This window comes from Photinus pyralis, unplaced genomic scaffold (genome assembly GCF_008802855.1).
Source record: "Photinus pyralis isolate 1611_PpyrPB1 unplaced genomic scaffold, Ppyr1.3 Ppyr1.4_LG1, whole genome shotgun sequence".
Taxonomy (NCBI): Eukaryota; Metazoa; Arthropoda; class Insecta; order Coleoptera; family Lampyridae; genus Photinus; species Photinus pyralis.
In genome coordinates, this window is record NW_022170249.1 from 26439849 (window position 1) to 26463429 (window position 23581).

At 37.6% G+C, this 23581-nt stretch overlaps 2 protein-coding genes and 1 long non-coding RNA gene across 3 annotated transcripts; 1 reads left to right on the plus strand and 2 right to left on the minus strand.

Annotated features, from left to right (window-relative positions):
* Nucleotides 1-7539: 7539 nt before the first annotated feature.
* On the plus strand, nt 7540-8009 carry LOC116159064 (protein GVQW3-like). Its single transcript, XM_031471961.1, has 2 exons — nt 7540-7775; nt 7871-8009. The coding sequence occupies exons 1-2, from the start codon at nt 7540-7542 to the stop codon at nt 8007-8009; spliced, it is 375 nt and encodes a 124-aa protein (XP_031327821.1).
* Nucleotides 8010-15249: 7240 nt separating this feature from the next.
* On the minus strand, nt 15250-16461 carry LOC116159072 (proline-rich receptor-like protein kinase PERK9). Its single transcript, XM_031471972.1, has 5 exons — nt 16233-16461; nt 15970-16146; nt 15780-15914; nt 15641-15715; nt 15250-15580 (listed from the first exon to the last, which is right to left on the minus strand). The coding sequence occupies exons 1-5, from the start codon at nt 16421-16423 to the stop codon at nt 15250-15252; spliced, it is 909 nt and encodes a 302-aa protein (XP_031327832.1). The 5' UTR covers nt 16424-16461.
* A 5684-nt stretch (nt 16462-22145) lies between these two features.
* LOC116167418 lies at nt 22146-22653 on the minus strand. The gene is made up of 2 exons (XR_004144525.1): nt 22471-22653; nt 22146-22342 (listed from the first exon to the last, which is right to left on the minus strand). It is a non-coding gene; the product is annotated as an uncharacterized LOC116167418 (long non-coding RNA).
* Between the last annotated feature and the right edge of the window lie 928 nt (nt 22654-23581).

Sequence of the window (23581 nt, forward strand, 5' to 3'; positions counted from 1 at the left end):
ACGAAATAAATGACTCATTTTTCATTACAAAAAATGTTTTAATAGATTTTCGGAAATTTTCCAATTCCAACACGACATTCGCCTGATGCTTTACGAAAATAGTTTATTTGGCTAGCCGTCAAACCTACAGTGGAATGATCAAAAGCATAGGTAAATTAAAAAATTATCAAAGTCCTCGTGTGGGATCGAAGAGAGATCAGCGCATTTTTGTGTGGCAGATCAGTATTGTATTAGCCACCATCAAAAAGATCTTATCGCAAGCTAACACAATCCCTTTGTCGGTACCCCTTCCGACGTCCCGTTCACCCACAATTCGCATTTAGATGAATTTTGCTAAAAACTCTCCACAAAATAGTTCTCAATTTTTGGGGCACTTCTCATAGCTCTATTAGCCACACGAGAAAGAGAGATCGCGATTCGAGCTTTCAGAAACAAAATTCGCAGAGGAAGATACCTTTTGGGCGCCCTAAGTCAACTATCCCTCGCAGACGTGCGCCTTGTAAAATGAGGTTAATTTTGTACCCAGGAAAAAAACAAATTTTCGCCACGCAGTTGTGTCCGTTTACAAGATCTTTCCAACGGCACCTTTTGAAATCTGAAATGTGGTGGCCCCCGCCAAGATCTTACTGATGGTGGAGTAAAACTTCAAACGCAAATTAGGGATGCACGGGACGTCGGACGCGAGTACCGACGAAGGGAATGTGGTAGCTTCGACAAGATCTCACACGAGGACTTTGACAATTTTTTACTAACGACATGCTGAAATAAAAAATTATCACTGTAATACTACTAGTGCTTGCTATTTCCGGAAACTTTTCGAGCTCACACATATTTGAACTTTCGCAAAATATTCATGAGCAAGAAAAAAATTCTATTCAAGCACTGTGGTACGGTAAGAAAATTTCACACCATAGTGACCCTCAACGAAAAAGTGACGTTTTATGTCAAAACATTATTACCTTTTTACGTCAAAAAATTGACGAAAATTCCTTGGTTGCCCTGGAAATGTGACACGAAATCCGCATTTCATTGGTCGACAAAATTGCTGGTTTAAATTTTCGTTGAGATTTGTCACCGTGCCTAAAGTATGTAAGACACAAGATTATCAATTTTTGTATGAACAGTTTTTTAACAGAGCTGGTAGATTCAAGAAGGTGCCGACAACAAACAATTCTTTATGTTTATCTATTATAGGTACGGTTTTGGTCAGAAGTAATGTCCCTCGATTATCTCAAGTGTGGCACATAATTAAGATACCAGATCTCCTGTGAGATTTGAGCTTCTTTTCAACATGAGGAAAATGCCTAAGATTGAAATGAAATCGAACTAAATCACGGAGAAGCTGACACATTGGTACTTTTTCTACAGTTGCAGTTTCTAAGGGAGGACATTACTTCTGACCACGACTGTACATCGTCCAAATTGTACATAATTTTTATGTAATCGATATTATTAAATTGCTTTTTGATAAGTAGGTAACAATACACCTACATCAAATGTATGAAAAAAATGTATGAAACGGGTCTAAAAAATTAAAACGTTGTTACTCCTCAATATTACATTTATTGATGTACAATATTTTTTTAATTATCGGTCAATTATCGTTGGTACTAATAGACGAATAAATGGACGGCATTGAGATTCTTTTGTTACTGGTCTAATAGGGTCATAAACCATTGTATATAAGTATAATGGTCATTTGGTGTTAATATTTTCCAGGTAAAAGTGCTACCTGAGTTGCCTATCGTCATTGTATGGAAGGTATTGCATTTCTTCCGTCGCTATATTTTATATAAACTGTTGAGTAAAAATTACGGGTTATTTCATAATTTGAAGCAGTTCGTAATATATTTTTTTAATCCACTTAGTTACTAAATAAATTGTGCGGATTTACTTTTTAAATATTTTTTTTACTAAGGCCAGTATTCGCGTTCTTAGTAAATTCAAGATTATCGTTTATACACGACTTAAATAATTTTATCAAAAAAATAAATCGCTACATTTAATGACTTTCTATATCTCTATCAATTTCCGATAAGACCTCTAGTTAGAATTAATATTTGGGCTTCAAAAATTACTCAAAAGTTTCGACTTTTATTGCAAATTTCAGTGACCATTGTGTGTTGCCTATCCTCTATCCCTAGCCCCCTCAAGGAATATAAAAAAAGACACTTTAAGCGTAACACAACACTTGAACAGTTCAGACACCTTTTCTTTTCATAAAGACGTATTTTTGTGTTTTAAATAGTCTATATCGTAATTACAATAATTATTGTTTTAAATACATGGATACTTTGTGTTAATTATAAAAATGGCCAAAGCAGGAAATGTTTGTCAATACTTTCAATGTGGTGTTTCAAAACGAGTGGAACCCAATCTAAAAATGTATGGATTTGGTATCAAAAATTCGCTATGTGTAATGTGTGTATCAATTTCGTTTGCAGAACCGAAGATAACTTTTAGGCCAGTAAATGACCGTTTTGCCGTTAATTTTTCGCGCCTCGACAGATTTGCTTGAAAATTCCTCTTACCCTCTACTTCAAAGGTGAACTTGAGCCCAGGGTTGCTTTTATTTGGGGGGGGGGGTGGGGGTTGAATGCCACCTCCTTCTCAGGGGTGGGGGGGGGGGAGGAGATACGTTCAAAATAGTAAAAAAAAAATTTGAAATTTTGAAAAATTGTCTTTTTTTCCAAATAACTATTGGTGCATTAGTTTAGTTTACTAAACATTAAACACAGCACGGCAGAAAAATAAAATGCCGTGATTAGGTACCAGCCCGAAGATCTACTCAATTATTTATTATAATGGTTGAAATTGATCGCATAAATAAACGTTTAAAGCAGGCGTGGGCAACCCACCGTCCGCGGGCCAGATCCGGCCCGCCGATAAGTTTTGTCCGGCCCGCTAACATAATTCAGAGTTAATACTTCATAGGGCCCACAAGTTACATTTAAAATTTTAATTAATTAATTAATATGATTATGTTACACTTGCAGCATCTAGTGGACGCGATCCGAAGCTTCCAAGGCGTTTAAAAGCCTAGTTAAAGATGCATGTCTGGTTTCAGAACTATCGCCAGGTATTTTCCAGAATTTTCCTAGCGATATATACGGGGTGCAAGGACAGGTGTTTTGGGATTAAACAACATTTTTAAGCCATATATTGCAACAAATCTTAAAGAGCATAAATGAAAATTTGGATACAAGCTGAATATGAGGATTTATTATCCACGTCTGGTAATTACTTATTGTTTTTTTTAATGATTTTTACGAAAGAAAAAAATAGATATAGACCGAAAAGAAATAGATAAATATTGATTTCTTTAAACATACTTTTTATTTGGATTTTCAAGTGTGGCCCGTGGCGCATATGAAAAATTTTATTTTGGCCCCTTGGAAAAAAAGGTTGCCCACGCCTGGTTTAGAGCTTTGAATTCATCACATCGCACAGCTTTTCATCTGAACGTATATTAAAACGATCGTACGCCAGTATGGATTTTTTGAAATAACAAGCATTTACCGTACTTATTTTTCAAAACCTTAAACCCATATTTAATAACAATTAGGTACCTATAGTAAATAATATTATTTCATCCTATATTATATATATTATATCAGATATTAACTCATTGAGGACATTAGGAATAACCTGCCTCCTGCCTAGCTATGTTTAACAATTTTCTACTAGTTACAACCTTTGCAAACGAATAAACAAAGCTACAACTTGTTTGTGAGATTGTCTTAGGTACTATAAAGTGGAGTTCATATATATAGACAATATGACAATATCGATTTTTGCAGTGCAATAAAACCTTCATTTAAGAGAATACTCATATTGCTTATGCTTTCCAAAACTACCATATCTTCTCTGATGTATCATGTATTTTACTTTCGGGTCTAGTACATCTTGTTTCCATTGTTACACTAGGACATCCTTGGGGCAATTTCCGAAGTAGCGTAGCGACATTTCCCCAACTACCATTGAAATCACTTTCTACTGTTGCAGTTGATGCGGTTAAATGTGGAGAATTAAAAGATTTGGCAAGAACAGTAGTCTATAGGGGTATCCGATATGCTAATAAGTCGGTCCGCAAGTCTCGGAAAATAGTATAGATATGGATTTGGACGTCCATGATTTTCCGCTTTCTTCTCGTATTTGTTTTTGTATTTCTGTAACCCATTGGCGTATACTACCACCTTCTTCACATAAGTAACCATCCATTTCACAAAATTCAACCCACAAGCAGACTTTTATTTTGATACTTCGTCCCCAAAGTTGGCAAAACATAAGGTCGGTACCAACCGTTATAAAAAGATAGAATCAGCATAAGAAGAAACTGTTCTGACGCTTCCTTTTCGCAAATGGGAACGAGAAATTATGCACAATTTGTGGACCCGACATAAAATACCATGCCCTTATACTTTACGAAGAAGTAGAGTATCACCAAATCGACTATTTTGTAAAGAATACATCCTAATAAGTGCCTACTGTCGACAATGTGGTGCTGATGCTACTGGTAGGATACTGGGTAGACCAGTAGAGGGAGAGAGTGTAAAATTGGAATGGAGATCAAATAATTCAAGAAACATTTTGCATTCTCTGAAGAGACCTTTAGTTGGAGTAGAGCGGTCCCAAATGGCAGATGAAGTTTCAAGGTAGTGGATACCGAAAGAAGCAGTCAGATGTACCTACATTAATAATAATAACTAATAATAATAACTTTTATTAAACCCATTCAATTTAAAAATTGTTTGGTTACGTCACATTCACAATAGGTACTAACATAAAAAAATCATGTCTGTGCATGTAGGGGCAGCCATGTACTCATCAATACTGTAAAAACAGATCTTTAATAAAAATGTTTTGATTTGTATTTTAAACAAATTTAGTGGCAGAGATTTTAATTTGTTATCGACTTTGTTGTAAAGTGCAACATTCAATGAGTTTTTTGTTGATACTCATAATCTACGTTTTACGGGTAAAAGTAACTTACAGTGACGAGTGGCATAACCGTGATTGCTCGTGTCTGACACATTCTTGTTTGAATTTACTAATTTATGAATATGGATTAACGTTTGGTAAATATATATGCATGGTAGTGGCATAATTTTAAGTTTTTTTAATATATCCCTGCAAGGATCCCTAAAACCACGGAAAGCGATGATACATTATGGAACAAGGCGATGTTGAACCTATGCTAAGGATGTGGACGTCTTAGAAAGGCCAAACAACAATTTAACAATAACAATTTAAACATTTCTAAGGGAGAACAATGAAGCATACACAGCCTTACGCGAGATCCATTCACGATGTTGCACTGGACAAGGTTGTAATTCGTTATTTTACACCATCACAACTATATTTATATAGATCAATCATTCTCCCAACGAAATTATGCTATCCTTTGCATAGATGCAACAGGGCTTTAGTCTCCAAAATACCCAGAGTAAAAGGATCATCAGGACACATATTTTTGTACGAAGAGGTTCTTCCCTGTAGAATTAAATTACCGGTGGTGCTTACAGAAAAACAGGACTCTAATTGCATATTCAATTGGTTAAACGAATGGCAGAGAGCAGGAGCACCGCGATCTTCAGGAGTCATCGTTGACGATTCTTCTGCTTTAAAAGCAGCGGTTGTAAAATCCTTTGCGCAATGTCAGGATCTACGCGACTATTTGGACAAACGCTTTTGTCACTTACGTGATGGCCGCTTACCTTTACATCCATGCTTTATAAGACTAGATGTTGCGCACTTCATACATGCAGTTAGAATGTGGAGTATATGGAGAGACGAATCCAAAAAAATAGTTCACGATTTTTTCCTGCGCTGTACAAAGTACACCATTAAAAACCTTTAAGAAAGTGTTCTCTCATACTTTAGTAGTGACTTTATCGCCATGCCCCATGGAACAAAGTCTTCGATTTTTGTCTAAGAAAATTAAAGGCGAATTACTAGTCTCACTCTCCGATAATGAAGACAATGCAACTATACAGAATTTATGTGAACTGGATGGTGACTTATGTGAAGAAGGTCGTAGTATACGCCAATGGGTTATAGAAATACAAAAACAAATACGTGAAGAAAGCGGAAAATCATTTATTTTATTTATTGTCCCTCTTGTTCTAGGCCCTCAACAGGCTTACCCCCAATTACAGAGTGACCCGCATAATGCTCTTTAGAGGTGCCCCTGCAGAAGGTTTTAAGTTGTTCTATACTACTCCGGTATTTACCTTACGAATTAGGAAAACTGCAGGAAAACTCAAAATCGATATTGTCATATTGTTATGCGAAAGTCAATCAACTGTTTCATGTGAGCTAGGAAATCATCTTTTCATAGTTGTCGATTACCTAACGGTACCAGAGCTAGAGGCAGAAAGTGACATAGAATATACGCTTACCGATATTCCCGAGGAGATGTTAATTCTTTGGAAAAATTACATTCTTTCCGGAATCGTTACCTACCTACCGGGTCATTACGTAGCATTCACAAGACGTACCAAAAAACGGACAATGGGAAGTCTTCAGCGATGTGTCCAACGGAAGACCTATAGTTGGCGAGCAATTAGGCAAGTATCGGTAAGAAGAACATCCATCCTAGCCTCATATTGTGTGTTTTGCTAGTTTACATTGTTTGACGTTGTGTAAACTCACCCATTATGTTTATTGTGGCTTATTTGCCTCTGTTAGGTAGCGAAGGCTCTACCCTGAGTTTCAATTTGTAATTATGATCCGTACATCCATCTGTCAAAGTGTCAACCAACTAGAAATGAAGATACGCTCAATCTTCCTTGGTGACAAAATAATAATAAGCGTTTGTACAAAACGTGTCGAAACCTATGTGTTGGTTAAGGGCGAGAGGTTCTACATTTTTGTCGTTCAGAAAAACACAGAAAAAGCTTAAGATGATATTATACATTTTTTTTCACTACTAGCGTCTGATGACATGATTATTAACCTTTTTTCCACTTGTAAAGTAGGCTTTCTCGGCATTTGTTCAAAGTGGTTAATAATGTAAACATTATTAACTAGTAATCAATAATGAGAACTGTCACGCTGTCACTTTTAGAAAACACAACCCGAAATTTCGCTCAATAAACGTTTGGACAAGTTCTCTTAATTGAATAATAGCCACCATTCGCCATTTCCAGAGAAATTACATACCTAAAATTATCACATTTTGAAAAAATTCGAACGAAATTACTCTTTGAAAATATCTCAATGACAGAACAAAATACGGCCTGTTTGACTTGTACTTCTACGTACTTGATTGACATGTTAAATTAATAAACAAGAAATTATGTCCAACCGTTCACTGTCTTATCAATATAATATGTAAATTTAGAGGATTTCAAGTGCTAGTAGTGAAAAACATAGTACGAGGGCTATTTTTTTTCAAGTTCCGATCGATCAGTACGTAAAATTAGGAAGGAGTATTCGAATGAGAGTTTGGTTTTTGAGAATAGTAGGCTTCCCCCACCACTAGCAGTTTTAGCTAGGCTGACCGATCAGTTTTCTCCACGACAGTGAAGGGTAAACATGTCATTCATAATCGACTCTGCCGCCAAGTGCGAACTCCGCTCTGTAATTCGATTTCTCTGTGCTGAGGGGCATAACGCTGCGGAAATCCACCGGAGAATGAGCAAAGTGTATGGTGACAACTTCATGAGCGACAGTATGGTCCGGAAATGGTTCCGGGAGTTCAAAGAAGGACGAACTGACGTGCATGATGAAGGCGGCCAGGGAAGAAAGTCTGTGGCGACCGACGATGGGAGGTTTTTGATCATCCACCGTACAGTCCGGACTTGGCTCCAAGCGATTTTCATCTCTTTCCTAAATTGAAACAAGCTCTAGGAGGAACACGTTTCAGAACAGGAGAGGAGCTCCAAGACATGGTCAGAACATGGTTGGACGAGCAGGCGGCGGACTTATACGAGGAAGGTATTATCAAGCTAGTGCCCCGCTATGAGAAATGCTTAAATCGCCTTGGCGATTACGTAGAAAAGTAGAGTAAGGTTGTAGCTGCGTATGTAAATAAATATTTGTATATACTTACCTTTGTTTTTATTTGACAGCCAATCGGAACTTGAAAAAAAGATAGCCCTCGTATATATACCACGGTAGAGAAGTTTATTATTACCTTCGCACCTTACACCCCTCGGCGCAAGCGCCTCGAGATGTAATTTTGGTGCTCAGGCAATAATACTGTACTTCTCTACCTTGATATATAATGTACTATTTTTAACAAGAAAGAAGGAAAAACAAACGACGGTTTAATCAAAACTTACAGAAACTAACGAATCTTTATCCAAAATTACCTCTGAACTAACAATTCTAGCACACGCCCGGACAATTTTGATTTTGGGATAACATTAGTACCAAAGAGAAACTAACGTCATTCTTGCCAGAACTAAAAACTAACAGGTACATTGTAAATTGACACAATTGGTTCAACTTCCAGGAGCAACTTCACGGACCTCATTCGTGAGCAATTTTAGACTCCCTCCACATACCTTTTGCGACGAATCGCAAAAACCATGTACCTTAAATTTTGAAACTGCCGGAAGGTTCTTCTTTGTATCATCTAGAATCCTACATACCTGTTATAGGCAATTCTTTGCCTCATCAGTCATCACATCTAATTTGCAATTGAATCAATATTTAGCTAATGAACATTATTGGACCCAGCACGCCATACATTTTTGAGATGATCGATAATAATATTTTTCTCTTCGCGATTTCATTATTGGCTATTTAGATAATTTTTATCACATACTTCATAAAAATCATGTTGTCTAATCTAATCCTTGTGAAGTTTATAATTTTTTTGTTGCGCAATTTCCGTCTCCGAAAAGAGAACAATCCAGGCAAGTTCTAATGGTACGGTAGCATTAGTACCATTGGTACCTCCTTGTCTTTCCCTTTTTTAATATTTTCTCTTCGACCTCTGTAAATAAATAAAGACCTGTCACAAAGCGTCAAACCATTCATTTCGTCTATCAATCGTTCGTTTTAGGAGAAATGGATTTTTGATTACTTGATGTTACAAATGTGTCTTCTGAAGAGAAGTTTTGGTATCTTGCTTCATTCTCAAATGTTTCTTGTAATTTACACGACAGGTGAAATTGAGATTTGTTGACACAAAGCATAAACTTGTAATTTCTTTTTTTTTCATGATTTTTGTTGAACTTGATATTCATTTGATTAAGTAGTACTGTTAATCGGTTCCTAGAAATGATAGAGAAGTGCAAGACAAGTTCCTACTTGTATATGGTTCCCTATATACTACTTTGCAACAGTTCTTTAATAAGTGACAACCACGTGCGGTAGTGTACTAAATCCCACGTCTTGGTATTCTTGAGATTGAAAATGTCGTCTTCTATCGCCTCTTCTCATTCCTTATTCTCGATAGCTTTTTCGAGCTGTTATGTTTCCTTCTCGCTCTGATCCCATAATCGGTAACCATTATTAATATATCCCATCATTATAGCATCGGTTTGCTACATTCCTTCATTTTTCCTTGTAGCTCCATTGGAATATGCGAATAGGCTGTTGATATCTGAATATAAGAACGGAACTAGACTCAACCGTTGAGTGAAGGAATCGAGACTCAATCGTTGAGTGAAAAATTAATATTCAATGACTCAACTTAATCTCATAATTTCTGCAGGCTCGGCGTAGGGCTAGGTTCAAACAATTTTGTGTATCAAAAACCCGTATTTTATGGCTGGGGTTGTATCCAGTAGAGAGCCAATAAATTTTTAAAATTCTCAAATTTTCACTCTTGTACAGTAATGGAACGTTGCTAATACCAAAGAGTAACAGTACTCTTTGCTAATACACTATTTTGTTCTCCGAAAGAGTATGTTCTACCTAAGTAGAAAGTCATCTAGAGAAACAACAGAAAGTACTAAGCCTTTTTCTCTAAGCAGGCTCACAACTGGGTGTGCGTGTACATACAGCTCAACCCAAAGGGTAAACTATTTAATTCGTATAGTAGCCTACCATTGAAACGCAAACAAATATTTTTTATGGCTGAGGTGAATGAGTATTATATAATATGCATCTTTTAGATGCACAGATTTCGGTCTAAACGCCAAAAATAATGGCGGGACACACTGTATATAGGAATATTTCTATTTATTAAATAAACCCGGGGGCATTATTTACGAAATTAGCACAGAGTTGGTTCGTTTCATTTGAATTTGTATCCCAGTGTTTTTTCTTTTAGAAATCTTTTTAAATGCATAATTCTTATTTCAATTTTACCTCCTTTATAATTTACTCAATTTAGATAAGGTGTTCGAAGTAAAACACATCTGGTCGAATTTGCGTGTTTTATAAAGGTTACCTACATTTTGTCGTTTGCGGTAAGGAGTCTTATCAGGCGAAAATTAATTAACGCACGTGTTTTGTCGCTGTGAAGAGATAACGCAGAGATGCAGGAGTTACGAAGAATTGCGCGTTTCACATTAGAGTTGTGGGAACGTTTGACGCATTCCGTAGTGATTGGCTAGTTATTCTATTGCGGTAAGTGGTGTTTCCCTAAATACTGGAGACAACGATATCTAAAATCAAACTTTAATGCGAGATTTATGTTATCCGCTTCCTTGCTTAATTAAAAGTGATAACAAAACCAGAGCCGGAGATTGCAATTGACTCAATCGTATGTTTTTATTGCTTCTGATAATCCCAATTTCAACAATTTGTTCAGCTAGAGTGTGAATCGGAAAACACTTTTTCCATATTGTCATCTTTGCCTAACAGGCTTAAAATATCTGGTGGAAGTACATTCACAGACTCGTCTTCTCTAAGTTCCTAACTTGTTTCATATGCCAAACCAGATAAGCATAATGCCTTACGCAACCAAAAAGCTTTAAATCTAGGAAAAGGCGGTCCGCGGTATTACGTTTTAAAGATCAATTTAATAATGGACTAACTGAGTTCACTGTCAGCTTGGGCTAGGCCTATGAACGCTACCACCCTAGGCAGGTATGTTAAAAAATTAACAAAGGCAAATAGGTAGGTGTAATGTAGGTTTACCTTTCTCGGCGAACTAACTGTGCTCACTGATAGTTTTATGGAGAAAAACGCATTTCAACATTTGCTTTCCCTGATTAGCAATTCATCAAATGTGTACCTGCTACTATCACATTAATACCAGAAAGGCCAGGCCAGAAGACATCTAACACGTGCTCCTGGTGGCGAGAATAGCGCCCTGTAACACGTACTTACAGAGGGGACAGGAGACGAAGGCCAAGAAATCTGGAGTTGCCTTAGCAAATGGCAGCGGGTAAGTACGTGCGTGCCTACTCGTTGCGGTTTTTCTAACGGGAAGCAGGGGCACTACAATTTTATTTACGAAGCCAGACCGAAAAAAATTGTGTAAGTAAAGTTCATGTGTTTTACGAGAATCGTTTTTTATTGCACTTAGCATATTCTTTATTAAATTTCAGTTTTTAGGAGTCTGCCTTGAATGACACTGTAAATTTCCGATGGAAGGAAGAAACGTTTGCATTAATGAAGTTAAAAGTTCCACGAGGTGCGTGTGTATAATTGGGCCGTAAAGCTTTTAGAATTTATAATAACTTACTTAAAAGTGAAGACAAATGCATAGAAGGTAGTACGAAATTTGACAGTTATTGAATTAATTAGTGGATACTAATATAGGTACGCTTGTGACATTTACCAGACACGTATAGGTAAACGAAAAGCGCTTACTTTGAGAACCCGACGCCTTGTTCATGTATTTGGAATCAAAGCGATTATTCAAAGTACCTACCTTGATGACGACATTTAGAACGCCACATACCTGTAATGAACTGTTTTCCTTTTACATTTTTGAATAACACCGAACACAATAGTATATTAAGTATGGAGAACGGTAAGGGATTTTTACCGTTCGAAGACAATTGTTTGGAGGAGGAGCGAAGCGACGACTCCAATTATTGTCTGAGAACGGTAACCCTTAACGTTCGACGTGCTTATAACATTTTTTGCGCGATCGAAATTAAATTTATGCAACCAATATAAATATGCACTAAGAAATTAACGAGCAGAATAAATCGAAATGATCGAAGTGGTATGGTGTATATCACTAGGTAACCAGTTTATTTGTCAAAATTGAAGTTAATAATTTCATAAAAATGTGCATGTGTCTGATGTAGTTTACTAGCTTTGAACTTCCTTTATGACTTTATGCGAGCGTCTTGCTATAGGAAACAACAGCACAAATTGTACGTTTAATGTACCTAACAATAATTAAAGATTAAATGTAATGTAAGACTGTTGATTTTTAAAAAGGCGTCGGTAAGTATTTTTGCTGTTCTGTTTTTAGATCGGTAAGTAATTTTGACGTCGTCGTAATCATAGCAACTGGTAAATTCTACCTACTGTCATGGAAACACCCATGGTAAATAGTCAGAAATGACCGATCGCGCAAAAAGTAATTAATTAATAATTATTTTCGAGTGCTGCGTTGCTCGCACAGGTTTTTGGATGTCGAAAACTTGGATTTTTGACATCCATACTCAGCCTAGCAATTAAAAAAAAATAGAAGTGACACATCTGATGCAAGGTATTATGATAATTTGATTGGACTAAAAGCAATCAAGTCCACATTGAAACTACTTTGCAGCGCAAATTTCTTTGAAATGACTGGAAAACCGGCAGCATAGTGAATAGCGTGCGTTGTTCGTTACGAAATTATTTGCGACCGTTTTCGTGTGGCGCACAGTCCACGTAGACAAAATTTTCGGCGCACACGGGCTTATTTGTGTCGAATTCAACACACAACGCAAATATTTACCAATGTGGATCCGCCTTTAGGTTACGCAGAGTTTTATAATGTTCCCGATGACTAGGACATCCACTGCGTTTAAAGCGTTGAAGTGCTTTATTTCTTAGTGAAATGAAATCATAATCTGCAAGATATCCGTTAACCAAGGAACGAATGGTTTTATAAACTTTGATGTTTTCACTGGAGCATGAACATCTAGTAAATGTATAATAAGTATTTACAGTAAGGAACTGCACTTTATCATCTATGGTAGGAAGATTGTAAATTGTGTTCTAATCGACAGTTCTTAAGTCGCGGTCAAATACCTGATAGTCAAAGTGCTTAAAATCTCGATATGTTCTTTCCAAGGCTGGCGGAGTGCTGCACAATAGATTTATTCGGCAAACCAATTCGTGCAAAGGTGAAAAATCACTATTGGCTGCACTTTGTCGCCTGTCCGTCCGTCACACGTACTCCTTCTACACTACTGAACTGATTTGGGCGATATATGGCTCATTTGATAGGGCTTGGTCCAAGGATTCCGTACATACCTATATTTGTTGGTTTTGCGCATGCGCAGTGTCAAAAGTTTGAATTAACGCATGTGCAATGCTAACTTTTTTATTTATGAAGATAGGTATTTAAATGAAACTGTATACGCAAACACTAGGAATATAAGTAAAATTAACGACGTTTTTCAAAATGTTGTTTTGCGCATGCGCAATGGTAACTTTCTGATTTACGAAAGCAGGTAAATGAAATATCAATGTAGGCACTTTGATGAAATCAAAACCACAGATCTACACATACATATACAGGGTGGTGCTTAGCGCGACGCAGCATAGGGATTTCAATGGTAATTTCTTTATAGTCAATTACTAGCTCCCCTAATTATTTTAGAGCAAAAGTCTAAATAAGTTTTTTTTAGAGAAAAAAATACTGAATCTGTTCATGCTATTACTCATAATTTTCCGTTTTTCAAAACTGTAGAAATCGACAATAGTATATTGAAAGACAAGTGTTACAATGCGACCTATTGTAATACGACTATCTTGTGGCACGAGTGGCGACGCGGTGCTTTAATTTAATTAAAAAAATCATTATCAGAAACTATAGGGAACATTAGAACTAACATGTTTTATGTTGGGAACACTTTTTATGCCGTTAAGTTTTAGGTTGGCAGCGTAGTAAGACTGACATTTTGAAGTTATAAAGAGTTCAAACATGGAAGTACCCAACGAAGTACCTACTTGTACTAACTAGTAACTGCCAACTTAAGAGATGAGTTACCAAAAAAAAAACGACTATAATCACTGTCTTTGTACAACTGTTTTGTACAAAATCATCATTGTGACACCGAAATAGAAAAAATAAAAAGTTTCATTTTACAATAAATCAAATATGCCTTGGAATCACCTAAATTTATACTTGTTTATAAATTAGTTAAAGAACTGCAAGTGCAATAACGTTCAAAATGTCAGTCAAAACCATCAGGAAAACGACAATACATTCAACGTTTTAGCTGCAGTAGCGGAAAATCCGAATATAAGTTTAGGAACAAATCTTCTTCAAATCATTTTTTTTTCTTCGATTATGTAGGTACTCTGATTCCGGAAAAAGATAAACAAATAGTATCTGATGCAGATGCAGCATACATTCTCTAAAAAAACATTACCCAATTGCCGCTTTTTCTTGCATCGGATAGTTGTAACAGAATTAAATATGAAAATCGTTCGACGTCAAACAACGATAACTTAGATGCGATGCGCTTGTAGTTTGTTAAAAGATTCCAAAGCATCACTGATTTATAAAAATGTAATTTTTTATTTTGTCGATTTCTACGGTTTTGAAAAACGGAAAATTATGAGTAATAGCATGAACAGATGCAGTATTTTTTTCTCTAAAAAAAACGTATTTAGACTTTTGCTCTAAAATAATTAGGGGAGCTAGTAATTGACTATAAAGAAATTACCATTGAAATCCCTATGCTGCGTTGCGCTAGGCACCACCCTGTATATAAAAATGAACCCCTGTTTTTTCTGGTCACGCAATAACATTAGAACGACTTTACCGATTTCATTCATCTTTTTTTTTAAGGTTTTCTAATACTGTGTAGAAGGTTCTTACGGCAAGAAAGACTAAGAAAATCGCGCAGAAAATTGGAAAATTGGAGAAAACTTAACGACTATTTAAACATCGCGCGTTTGACGGTGCGGCAGCAATTGTTTTAACAGCTACATCGATCGGCATATATCCGTCAAAAAATTAATTTGTGTGCTGTCAATTCGATCGGAAAGTTTATCCAGATTTCAGTGAGTTTTTTGAGAAATGTCGATGTTATTTCACCGCATTCACGCCTTTTATATTAAAAGTTTGATATACCTACCCAATATTCATTTTTGGTAAGTGGTTAAACACGTGGTAAACATAGTATGCATAGCTAGGAAAGAGGACAACGTCCGTCGGATCAGCTAGTTTATAATAATCTTCATGTCTCGATGCAGGTTTTCATCTTGAAGCCGTGATGCAGCCAATTCCCGTTCTAAACGCTCCGTCTGGAGTTGGGAATTTCTTTGTCTGGCCTGGAAAATTGTCAGCATCTTCTCCAGACACCCCATTGATAACATCGCCAGCTCTTGGGGTGTGGACGGCTCGTGCCATCTGGGCGATTCATGAGATGGCGGCGGCGGTGGTGGTGGTGGCGCCTCTTCTCGGTCGATGGCTGCTGAAGACGGCGGCGAGACGTGTTCATAAAATTCTCTTAGTAATTGCATATCTTTTTCCCCCCTAGGCAACGGGGCACTGTAACAATAAGAGAAACAATATTAAAAATAGATTATATGTAGAATAAAAGTAACTTACTGAAAGTGATTGTTGCCGCCGTTATTTACAGGTAGCTGTAGTGGTAAATTTGGTTGTTGTTGAGCTGGATTATTTCTGTAACGTAACAATAAAATAAGTATTTCCACATAAACGGAGGTACAGTAATGAGTAAACTTACGGAAATTGATGCATGTCACCCATCGCGGATTGTGGATGTAAAGCTACCATTTCTGACGGCTGCGTTTGAGTATTTGCCTGGGGTAGCGGCGCAGGAATTATAATATGCTCCAATATTTGTACTGATGGATACGGGCTGTAAAACATATATGTATTAGAAATTTTATTTTTTCGTGAACAATAATTTGTACCTTAACTGTTGTTGGTGTTGTTGTTGCTGGCCATGTCTGGGATCTATCACCGGTGGTCTCATGTGAGGTGGAGGAATCGTTGTAATTGGAGGAGCGTAAACATGATTGAAATTTCCCTTGAAATCTTCCAGTTCATTTGTGGTGGTGGTGGTGGTAGTGGTGGTGGTAGCTATTGTTCTATAAAAAATAAAATAATACAACATTAGTATCTATATGGATGGTGGAGAGCGAGAACTCAATTATTATACAAGTTTACAACTTACCTTTCCGGATGTCCTTCTTCATCTTCCGTGGGGGGGTTGATCACATCACCATCGGATAATTTTGTAGGTTTTTCTAAGGCGGTCTTTAAGATTGAGCGTCCACCACCTCCACAGGCATTTATGTAAGGCTTCTTACTCGTTGCACTTTTCTTTAAAGTCAACTTGTTGTTGGCGCGTTTGGTTGAAGACATGACGATAACGTGCAGATTAACACTTGTGCTGCAAAATGACTACCCCTAGGTATATATGTGAAGGTTTTTGTTGGAGTTAGCAAAAGAGTGATTCTGAAATAACATCAAGGACGTTCTTACACACATATCAACCATTGTCCTGACACCTGCACGCTTTCCAGGAAACGTACATTTCCATGGTGTTTGCAAAACTATAGTGTTAGCAAATAATACCCGTGGAACACCTGCAACATTGAAGATTCCCAGAAGATAGCAAAGACAGCAGAGACCATTCTACACCTCAGTTTAACAATGATAATATTCATTAATTTACTTGGAAGATGAACATATAAATGATTTTTAATCCGTGAGATCTCATATTGACGTGGTATCTGTAGGTATATCGCATTTCGTAAGATACGATAACGTATTTCCTGCCGCTCTTGGAATTTGTCGCAGCACCGTGTTTGCAAGCATCTCTTCTCGTTTCAAGGAACTATATAGGATAACAGTTTTAATTATAGGTAGAGGTGGAATCTGTTACAAGTTTAAGCAACAACATCGTTAATCTAACGCGAAATTAAATTAAATTATTGTAAAATAAATCTGATATTGTGCGACATATTTCAATAATCACTTCTAACATACGTTTATTAGAGAAGGCAATTCCCAATCACCTTCATAATGAGGTAAATGAAAACCCAATAGGACTCGAAGCGAATTTAGCTCAACTTAAATGTTTTCGAGCGCAATTAAAAAATATCTCGATAAAAAAGGAGGGTTGTGGAATAAACGACATCATCGTCGATAAAAAAATCGGCCCCTACGTGCTTTGGCCTGGTACACATTAGATTCTTGTTTCAAAGTCGTTTGATTACCGACGTCATTGTAAATTTCACTCATAAAGATCCTTTAGTTTTTCTAAAACAATCGTGCGACAGCATTGCGCGCAAAATTGGTGAGGCGCTAAAACGTTCAATGCTAAAGGTAAACGTAATTCTGGCATGTAATTTTATCCACCCGCAAGATCTCAATTTAGATTTGAAAACATTTCAAACGAGAAATGCTACAATTGATATCCGTATAAATCTTAAAAAGTGATACAAAGAGAACGTTTTTGATAATCTGCAAGCCAAATTTTCACCGGTCCGGGTGGTGTTTGATCGAGTTTTCTATCTCAAAATCAATATTATTAATTATACTCCTATCAGCGGTGGTTTTTCCGCACATAAAAATGCCCTCGTTTATACTCGCTAAGAAGGGCGGTGTAAATGTGCGAAACAATGATAAGTTTTGTTTTCTATGGTCAGTAGTGGCTGCTTATAGGTATATCCTGTAACCAAAAACGCTGACAGGGCGAGTAGTTATCCTCATTTTGATGATAAGGATGCGGATGTGCAAAAGGACCGTTTCAAGAAAGGTTTCGATCACTACATATATAATACCTACCGTGAAAACGTGTTTATTATTCTGTTGGAAATAAACAGCTATCAAATCAACAGCTTTCAAAATAAACAACTTTCAAATAAACAGATTTCAAATAAGAGCTTATTGAAAAACAGGCTGTTTCCCCTGTTTGTTTACCTGTAAAAAAATGGCAAAGTATACGCTGGTCGCTCTACTTTTAGGGAATTAGAATAAAACAAATATAAAGGGCACATTTAGGCAAACTGTTTACCGAAACAATATTACTTTTTATGGTCTCGATTGCAACATCCATATATTGAAAGCATTCACAGCGACAGTCGTAACATCCCGCACAAGTTCACTTCTACAACCGCCGCATTGTATAATAGTACGGTTCGGATAACAAAATTATCAAAGTCCTCGTGTGAGATCGAAGGGACTTCAGCGCATTTTTGGTTAGCAGATCAGTATTCTATTAGCCACTTTTGACTCAACCATCAATAAAAGATCTTGTCGTAGGCTACTACATTCACTTTGTCGGTACCCGCTTCCCACTTTCCGCGTGCACCCCCAGATGTCGGCAACCCCACATCATGTAGCCCTGTCCCTAAGGTTGACAAATTACACGGCCTTGTAGATACACGTACACCCGTTGCCTTTCTACAAGAGTTCTTCTACGCGCCCACATTTGCTGCCAGACAGCCAGCCAACCAGCCAGCCAGCCAAAGTGAGATTAAAAGCTACTTTTTACAAATAAATTTGCAAAAATGCGCTAAAAATGCACGTGTTGCAGTGTAAGTAGGTTGCCGCCTGCGGGGTAAGGTGAAGGTTATACCTATACCATATGTGTTATCATAAGTGTTATATTACGGTTATACTTAAGTTATAGCAGGATACAGCCAAAGGACGTTAATTCATAGTACAATGTGAGGGCTTCCCAGTGCAAACTGTGGATTGCTGCGTATATACGGCGTATACCTCCGTATAGCAAATGTACAGTCGTTTACATCCTGAAACGAAAGTCGGAAACGTTGGAAAAGCTACGAGAGTACGTCGAGATGGTCAACACCAAATTCGGTAAGAAGCCGAAGATACTTCGCTCAGATAATGGAGGTGAGTACACTGGGGAAAGTTTTAAACGATTTTTGAAAGAAAATGGCATTGCCAGTCAGTTCACCGCACCGTATTCGCCACAACAAAATGGCATTGCGGAACGTAAAAACAGGTATCTAATAGAGATGGCTCGGTGTATGTTAATCGAGGCCGGACTTGATCACCGGTTCTGGGGTGAAGCCATAACGTGCATCCCTTCGGCGTTGATGTTTACTGCTACATACCGGAAGAAAAGCGTAGTAAACTAAACGAAAAAGCGAAAAAGTTGAAGTTTATGGGATATAGCGAGGTGTCGAAGGCATTTCGTTTGATGGATGTGTCGACAGGAAGAATTACAATAAGCCGTGACGTAAAATTTTTGAACAGCTTCGGCTCTGTGCAATCTCCAGAAAGTGTCACTTCATAAAGCGAAATAATTGTTCCATTTTTGACAACGGATCCATCTGAGTGTGAGCAACACGAAGTTCCCATAGCGGATGAGGATGAAGAAGACGTCTGCCAAGATGCAATTCCTATTGTTGAAGAAAATACCTGTAGAAGGTCTGCTAGGACAACGAAAGGACAAATGCCTGATAGATACGCTTGTGCGGCAGAAACTGGAGTTCAGGAGGAGCCGAGAACGGTGAAAGAGGCGCTGTCTGGACCAGATTGCGACAAGTGGAGGAAGGCCACGCTAGAGGAACTTGAATCAATCCGAGATTGTGACGCTTGGGAGTTGGTCGATGCCCCATGTGGAAAACGTACGTTGGGGTGTAAGTGGATTTTTAAACTCAAGCGAAATACGAATAACGAGGTAATAAGGTTAAACCCACGACTAGTAGCTCTAGGCTATAATCAACAATATGGAAAGGAGTACGACGAAGTGTTCGCACCAGTTGTTCGTGAAACAACATTTCGGGCGCGGAAGTGAGTCACGGCAAAGCGATGAATGGTCGTAAGGCAGTATGAGATAAAAACAGCGTTTCTAAACGGCGACCTTGAGGAGGAAATATTCATGCGACAGCCGCCGGGGTTCATCGTCAAAGTATCTGAAGAGGTCCGTCGTTTGAAACGGAGCCTGTATGGATTAAAGCAAAGCGCTCGTTCGTGGAACAATAATCTTCATCAAGTACTGGTAGGCGATGGCTTCAAGCGAAGCGAAGCTGACCCATGTTTGTATAGCAAGCAGGTTAATGGGAAACGATGCTACATCCTAGTTTATGTAGATGATTTAATCATTGCTAGTGAGGAAGAAAAACTCATCACGTTGGCCGGAAGGATATTAGAGAGAAACTTCGAGATTGTGAGCTTGGAAGAGGTTCGGAATTACGTCGGTATCGAATTGGAACGCGATAATGCTGGGGATTTTCATATTTCGCAACGAAAATATGTAACGGATATCGTGAAGTCAGCTGGTTTGGAGGATGCTAATTCATCTCCGATTCCCATTGACGTGGGATATTTCAAGCCAAATACTGAAGACAAGCCACTTCCTGATAATACGGAGTACCAACAGCTGGTGGGAAAATTGCTTTTCGTGGCTGTTAATAGCAGGCGAGATATAGCTGCTCCTGTATCCATTCTCAGTCGTAAACTGTCGAATCCTACGCAGCGTGAATGGAATGAACTGCGAAGAATTGTACGATATCTGAAGGGGTCGATCAACTTGAAGCTTCGTCTAAGCAGTCGTGCCGATGATTCTGGTTTGGTTGGATATGCTGATGCGGATTGGGCGGAATGCCGAAATGATAGAAAGTCTAACAGTGGATTTTTATTCAAATTCTGCGGCGGTACTAAAGGGTGTTTTTTAAGCCCGATAGAATTTTAAACTTGAATAAAATAATACAAAAAACAGCTCTTGAATAAAAAATCTATGTTTATTGGAAACATCATAATATGACATTAATATTAAAAATTATTTGAGGCATATGGCCACCGCGGCTGTCTCTGACGAAGCGAATTCTGTCAGTCCAATTTCGGGTAACTTTTTCGAGCATTGGTGCCATTATGTTATTAATCGTACGAACAGTGTTCGCTTCCAAGGCGTGCAGGGTTGCTGGTTTATTAACAAAAACCAATGACTTTACGTAGCCCCATAGGAAATAATCAAGAGGCGTCAAATCGCAGAACCTGAGTGGCCACTTGACAGGTCCATTTCTTGAAATCAACTTGCAACTGCTCTAAAGCCCAGAACGCCACAATCGATGGTCTACTAAGCCCTACCTACTGAGACAGTTTTGGATTTTCTTGCACACTTTCATTTACAGCGGCAATATTCTCTTCAGTGCGCACATTTCTTCCACATATTGGTGTTACTGCATCCATTAGAGAAAGGGTGGTACGTAATCTTTCCACATTCCGACGAATGGCTATAGTTCAGATGGACGATTATGTATGCCGTAAAATTCACGAAGGCGTCTATACGTTTTGCGAATCGATGACTGATTTTCAAAGTAAATTTGAATAATTTGATAGCGTTGTTCAAGAGTGAGTCTATTCATGATGATTTGTCACACTATACTAAATTTAAATATCATTAATAATGAGCAAACTGACACCTGTTTTCACAGCCATCGCGATGGAAAATTCTATCATGCTTAAAAAAACACCCGATATATCATGGGCATGCCGCAAGCAGACCTGTGTTTCATTGTCAACTGCGGAGGCTGAATTTGTCGCCTTGTCGGAGGCATCACAAGAGGCAATATGGATTCAATGACTTCTACATGATCTCGACGAGGACGTTCAAAATATACAGCTTAACGAGGATAATCAGTCTTGTCTGAAAATGCTGCATAGTGAAAAATTTAGTAACAGGACAAAACATATTGATACAAAGTACAATTTTGTCAAGGACTTGTATCAAAGGGGAGTAATCTAGTTCATGTACTGTCCATCGGAAATCATGGCGGCTGATTTGCTCACCACCAAGCCTGTGGTACGCGTTCGAGTTCAACAGTTTCGACGATTGAATGGACTGGAGGACTAACAAGCCAGTTTTGAGGAGGAGTGTTCAGATAAATAGCAACAATGAATATTTTTACATAGATCAGTTAGCATTGAGAGTTTCAGTAATCGTTTTAAATAAATTTGTCAGTGTATTTTTTCTGACAAATAAAAGAAAGAATATTTTCATTATAATCTTGTTTTATCTACGTGTTCACACATATCTTTCTTCTACAAAAAAAACTGAGGTTCTAACCTTGTGATGTGCTTGCTCTATTCAACTTAAATTAAACGTCAATTTTTAATATATATTTTATTCAATTGGCTAACAATTTGTTAATTACACAGTCAAGTTAAGTATAACATATTAATAAAAAAAATTGTGTGTAGACTGTGTTTTCCTCCCATCTAAATGTGCTGGAAAGCATTGCTGCTACCTACTATTCCGGACAGCACTTGGCTCCAGATTTGCCGTCGGCGGTAGTGCATGGCTCGCTATAAAAGGAAACAAACTCGTATTTTTATGCGGATAATGTAAATGATATTGTACATAATACGGTTTATAAATGTAACATAATAAGACCGGATTAATATAATGTAATAGTAAAAAAAATAGTACTTACATTGGTTTAAATCCCTTAGCACATGGTGGTTTCTCAACGCACACGCAATCAGCACAGTACGCTACTTGAAAAGCTACCAATGCTAGGATAAGAATCAAACCCACGAATTTCATTTTTAAGCTGTAGTATTGCGAACGCTCTACTTAGTGTTAGTGGTAGGATATCCACAGTTTTATACTAATTCCAGGCCTTCTCCCTCCTAGTGATTTTACTCTCTGAATTAAGTGTATGGATACCAATGATGATAAAATCGTAGTCAATACGCTTATCAGTCAGATAAATTTATCGAGAGACAGAAAGACAGGCTGCAATCTCATGCACGAGGAGACCTAGAGTATATTGTTGTTTAAATACAATAAAAAATAACCTCAAGTGGTCAGATAAAATGTAGATATTTATTTCGTAAATATATATTTATCATCAAATCATGTGCAAAAACGAAAACACCATCACCATCAATACATTATAAACTAAAATCCATGAAATTGCAGTTGTACTGTCAACACAGGATATAAGTATTTTTAGTAGCGTAATGGTTACGATCGAGGTTACGATATAACATTTATAAAGGGTTCTTTATGCGATGAGATTCCCGCAAAATATTTCAATGTGCTTCTTATGGAGAGAGCAGGTGGAGATAGTGGGTGAATATTCCCAAACCGAACATAGGGAATTAACAAGGTTTTTTGTAGATGTTACTTAGAGGGTTTATAATGACTTGCTAGCATTATGTTGAAATCTACGAGGCGAATGCTGGAGCAGTACTCTCCCCCTCAGCACCCTAACTCCGTTCCTTCCGTTCCCATCCCTAACTTTACCCATCCTTACAATCCCGTTCTCTGGCTGAAGAGGGCCCGGAAGCCCTGAGCAGCCCGCCTCCGGTATCCCTGTAGTCAGGGGTGCCGGAGGAATGAAACACGTTGGCCTTTTTCCCTTTTTTTTTTATAATGACACCAATCGAAAGAATATTTTTTTCCTCGTCTAATAACGAATTAGTTCATTTTCAGGTGTATTTCTCATTATTTAACAAAAATTCGGCAATAAACCCAATTACCAAAATCATTAAGCCATGACTAGGAAGACAAAAAGCAGATTCCAACGTGGAAATCAA

Excerpts from the sequence above, each read along its gene's own strand:
- LOC116159064 (XM_031471961.1), top strand. The coding sequence starts at position 7,540 with ATGTCATTCATAATCGACTCTGCCGCCAAGTGCGAACTCCGCTCTGTA. Across the intron at positions 7,776-7,870 it reads GTGGCGACCGACGATGGGAG|AACAGGAGAGGAGCTCCAAG; the intron begins GTTTTTGATCAT and ends AACACGTTTCAG.
- LOC116159072 (XM_031471972.1), bottom strand. The coding sequence starts at position 16,423 with ATGTCTTCAACCAAACGCGCCAACAACAAGTTGACTTTAAAGAAAAGT. Across the intron at positions 15,716-15,779 it reads GGTGACATGCATCAATTTCC|AAATAATCCAGCTCAACAAC; the intron begins GTAAGTTTACTC and ends GTTACGTTACAG. Across the intron at positions 15,581-15,640 it reads GGCGGCAACAATCACTTTCA|TGCCCCGTTGCCTAGGGGGG; the intron begins GTAAGTTACTTT and ends TTATTGTTACAG.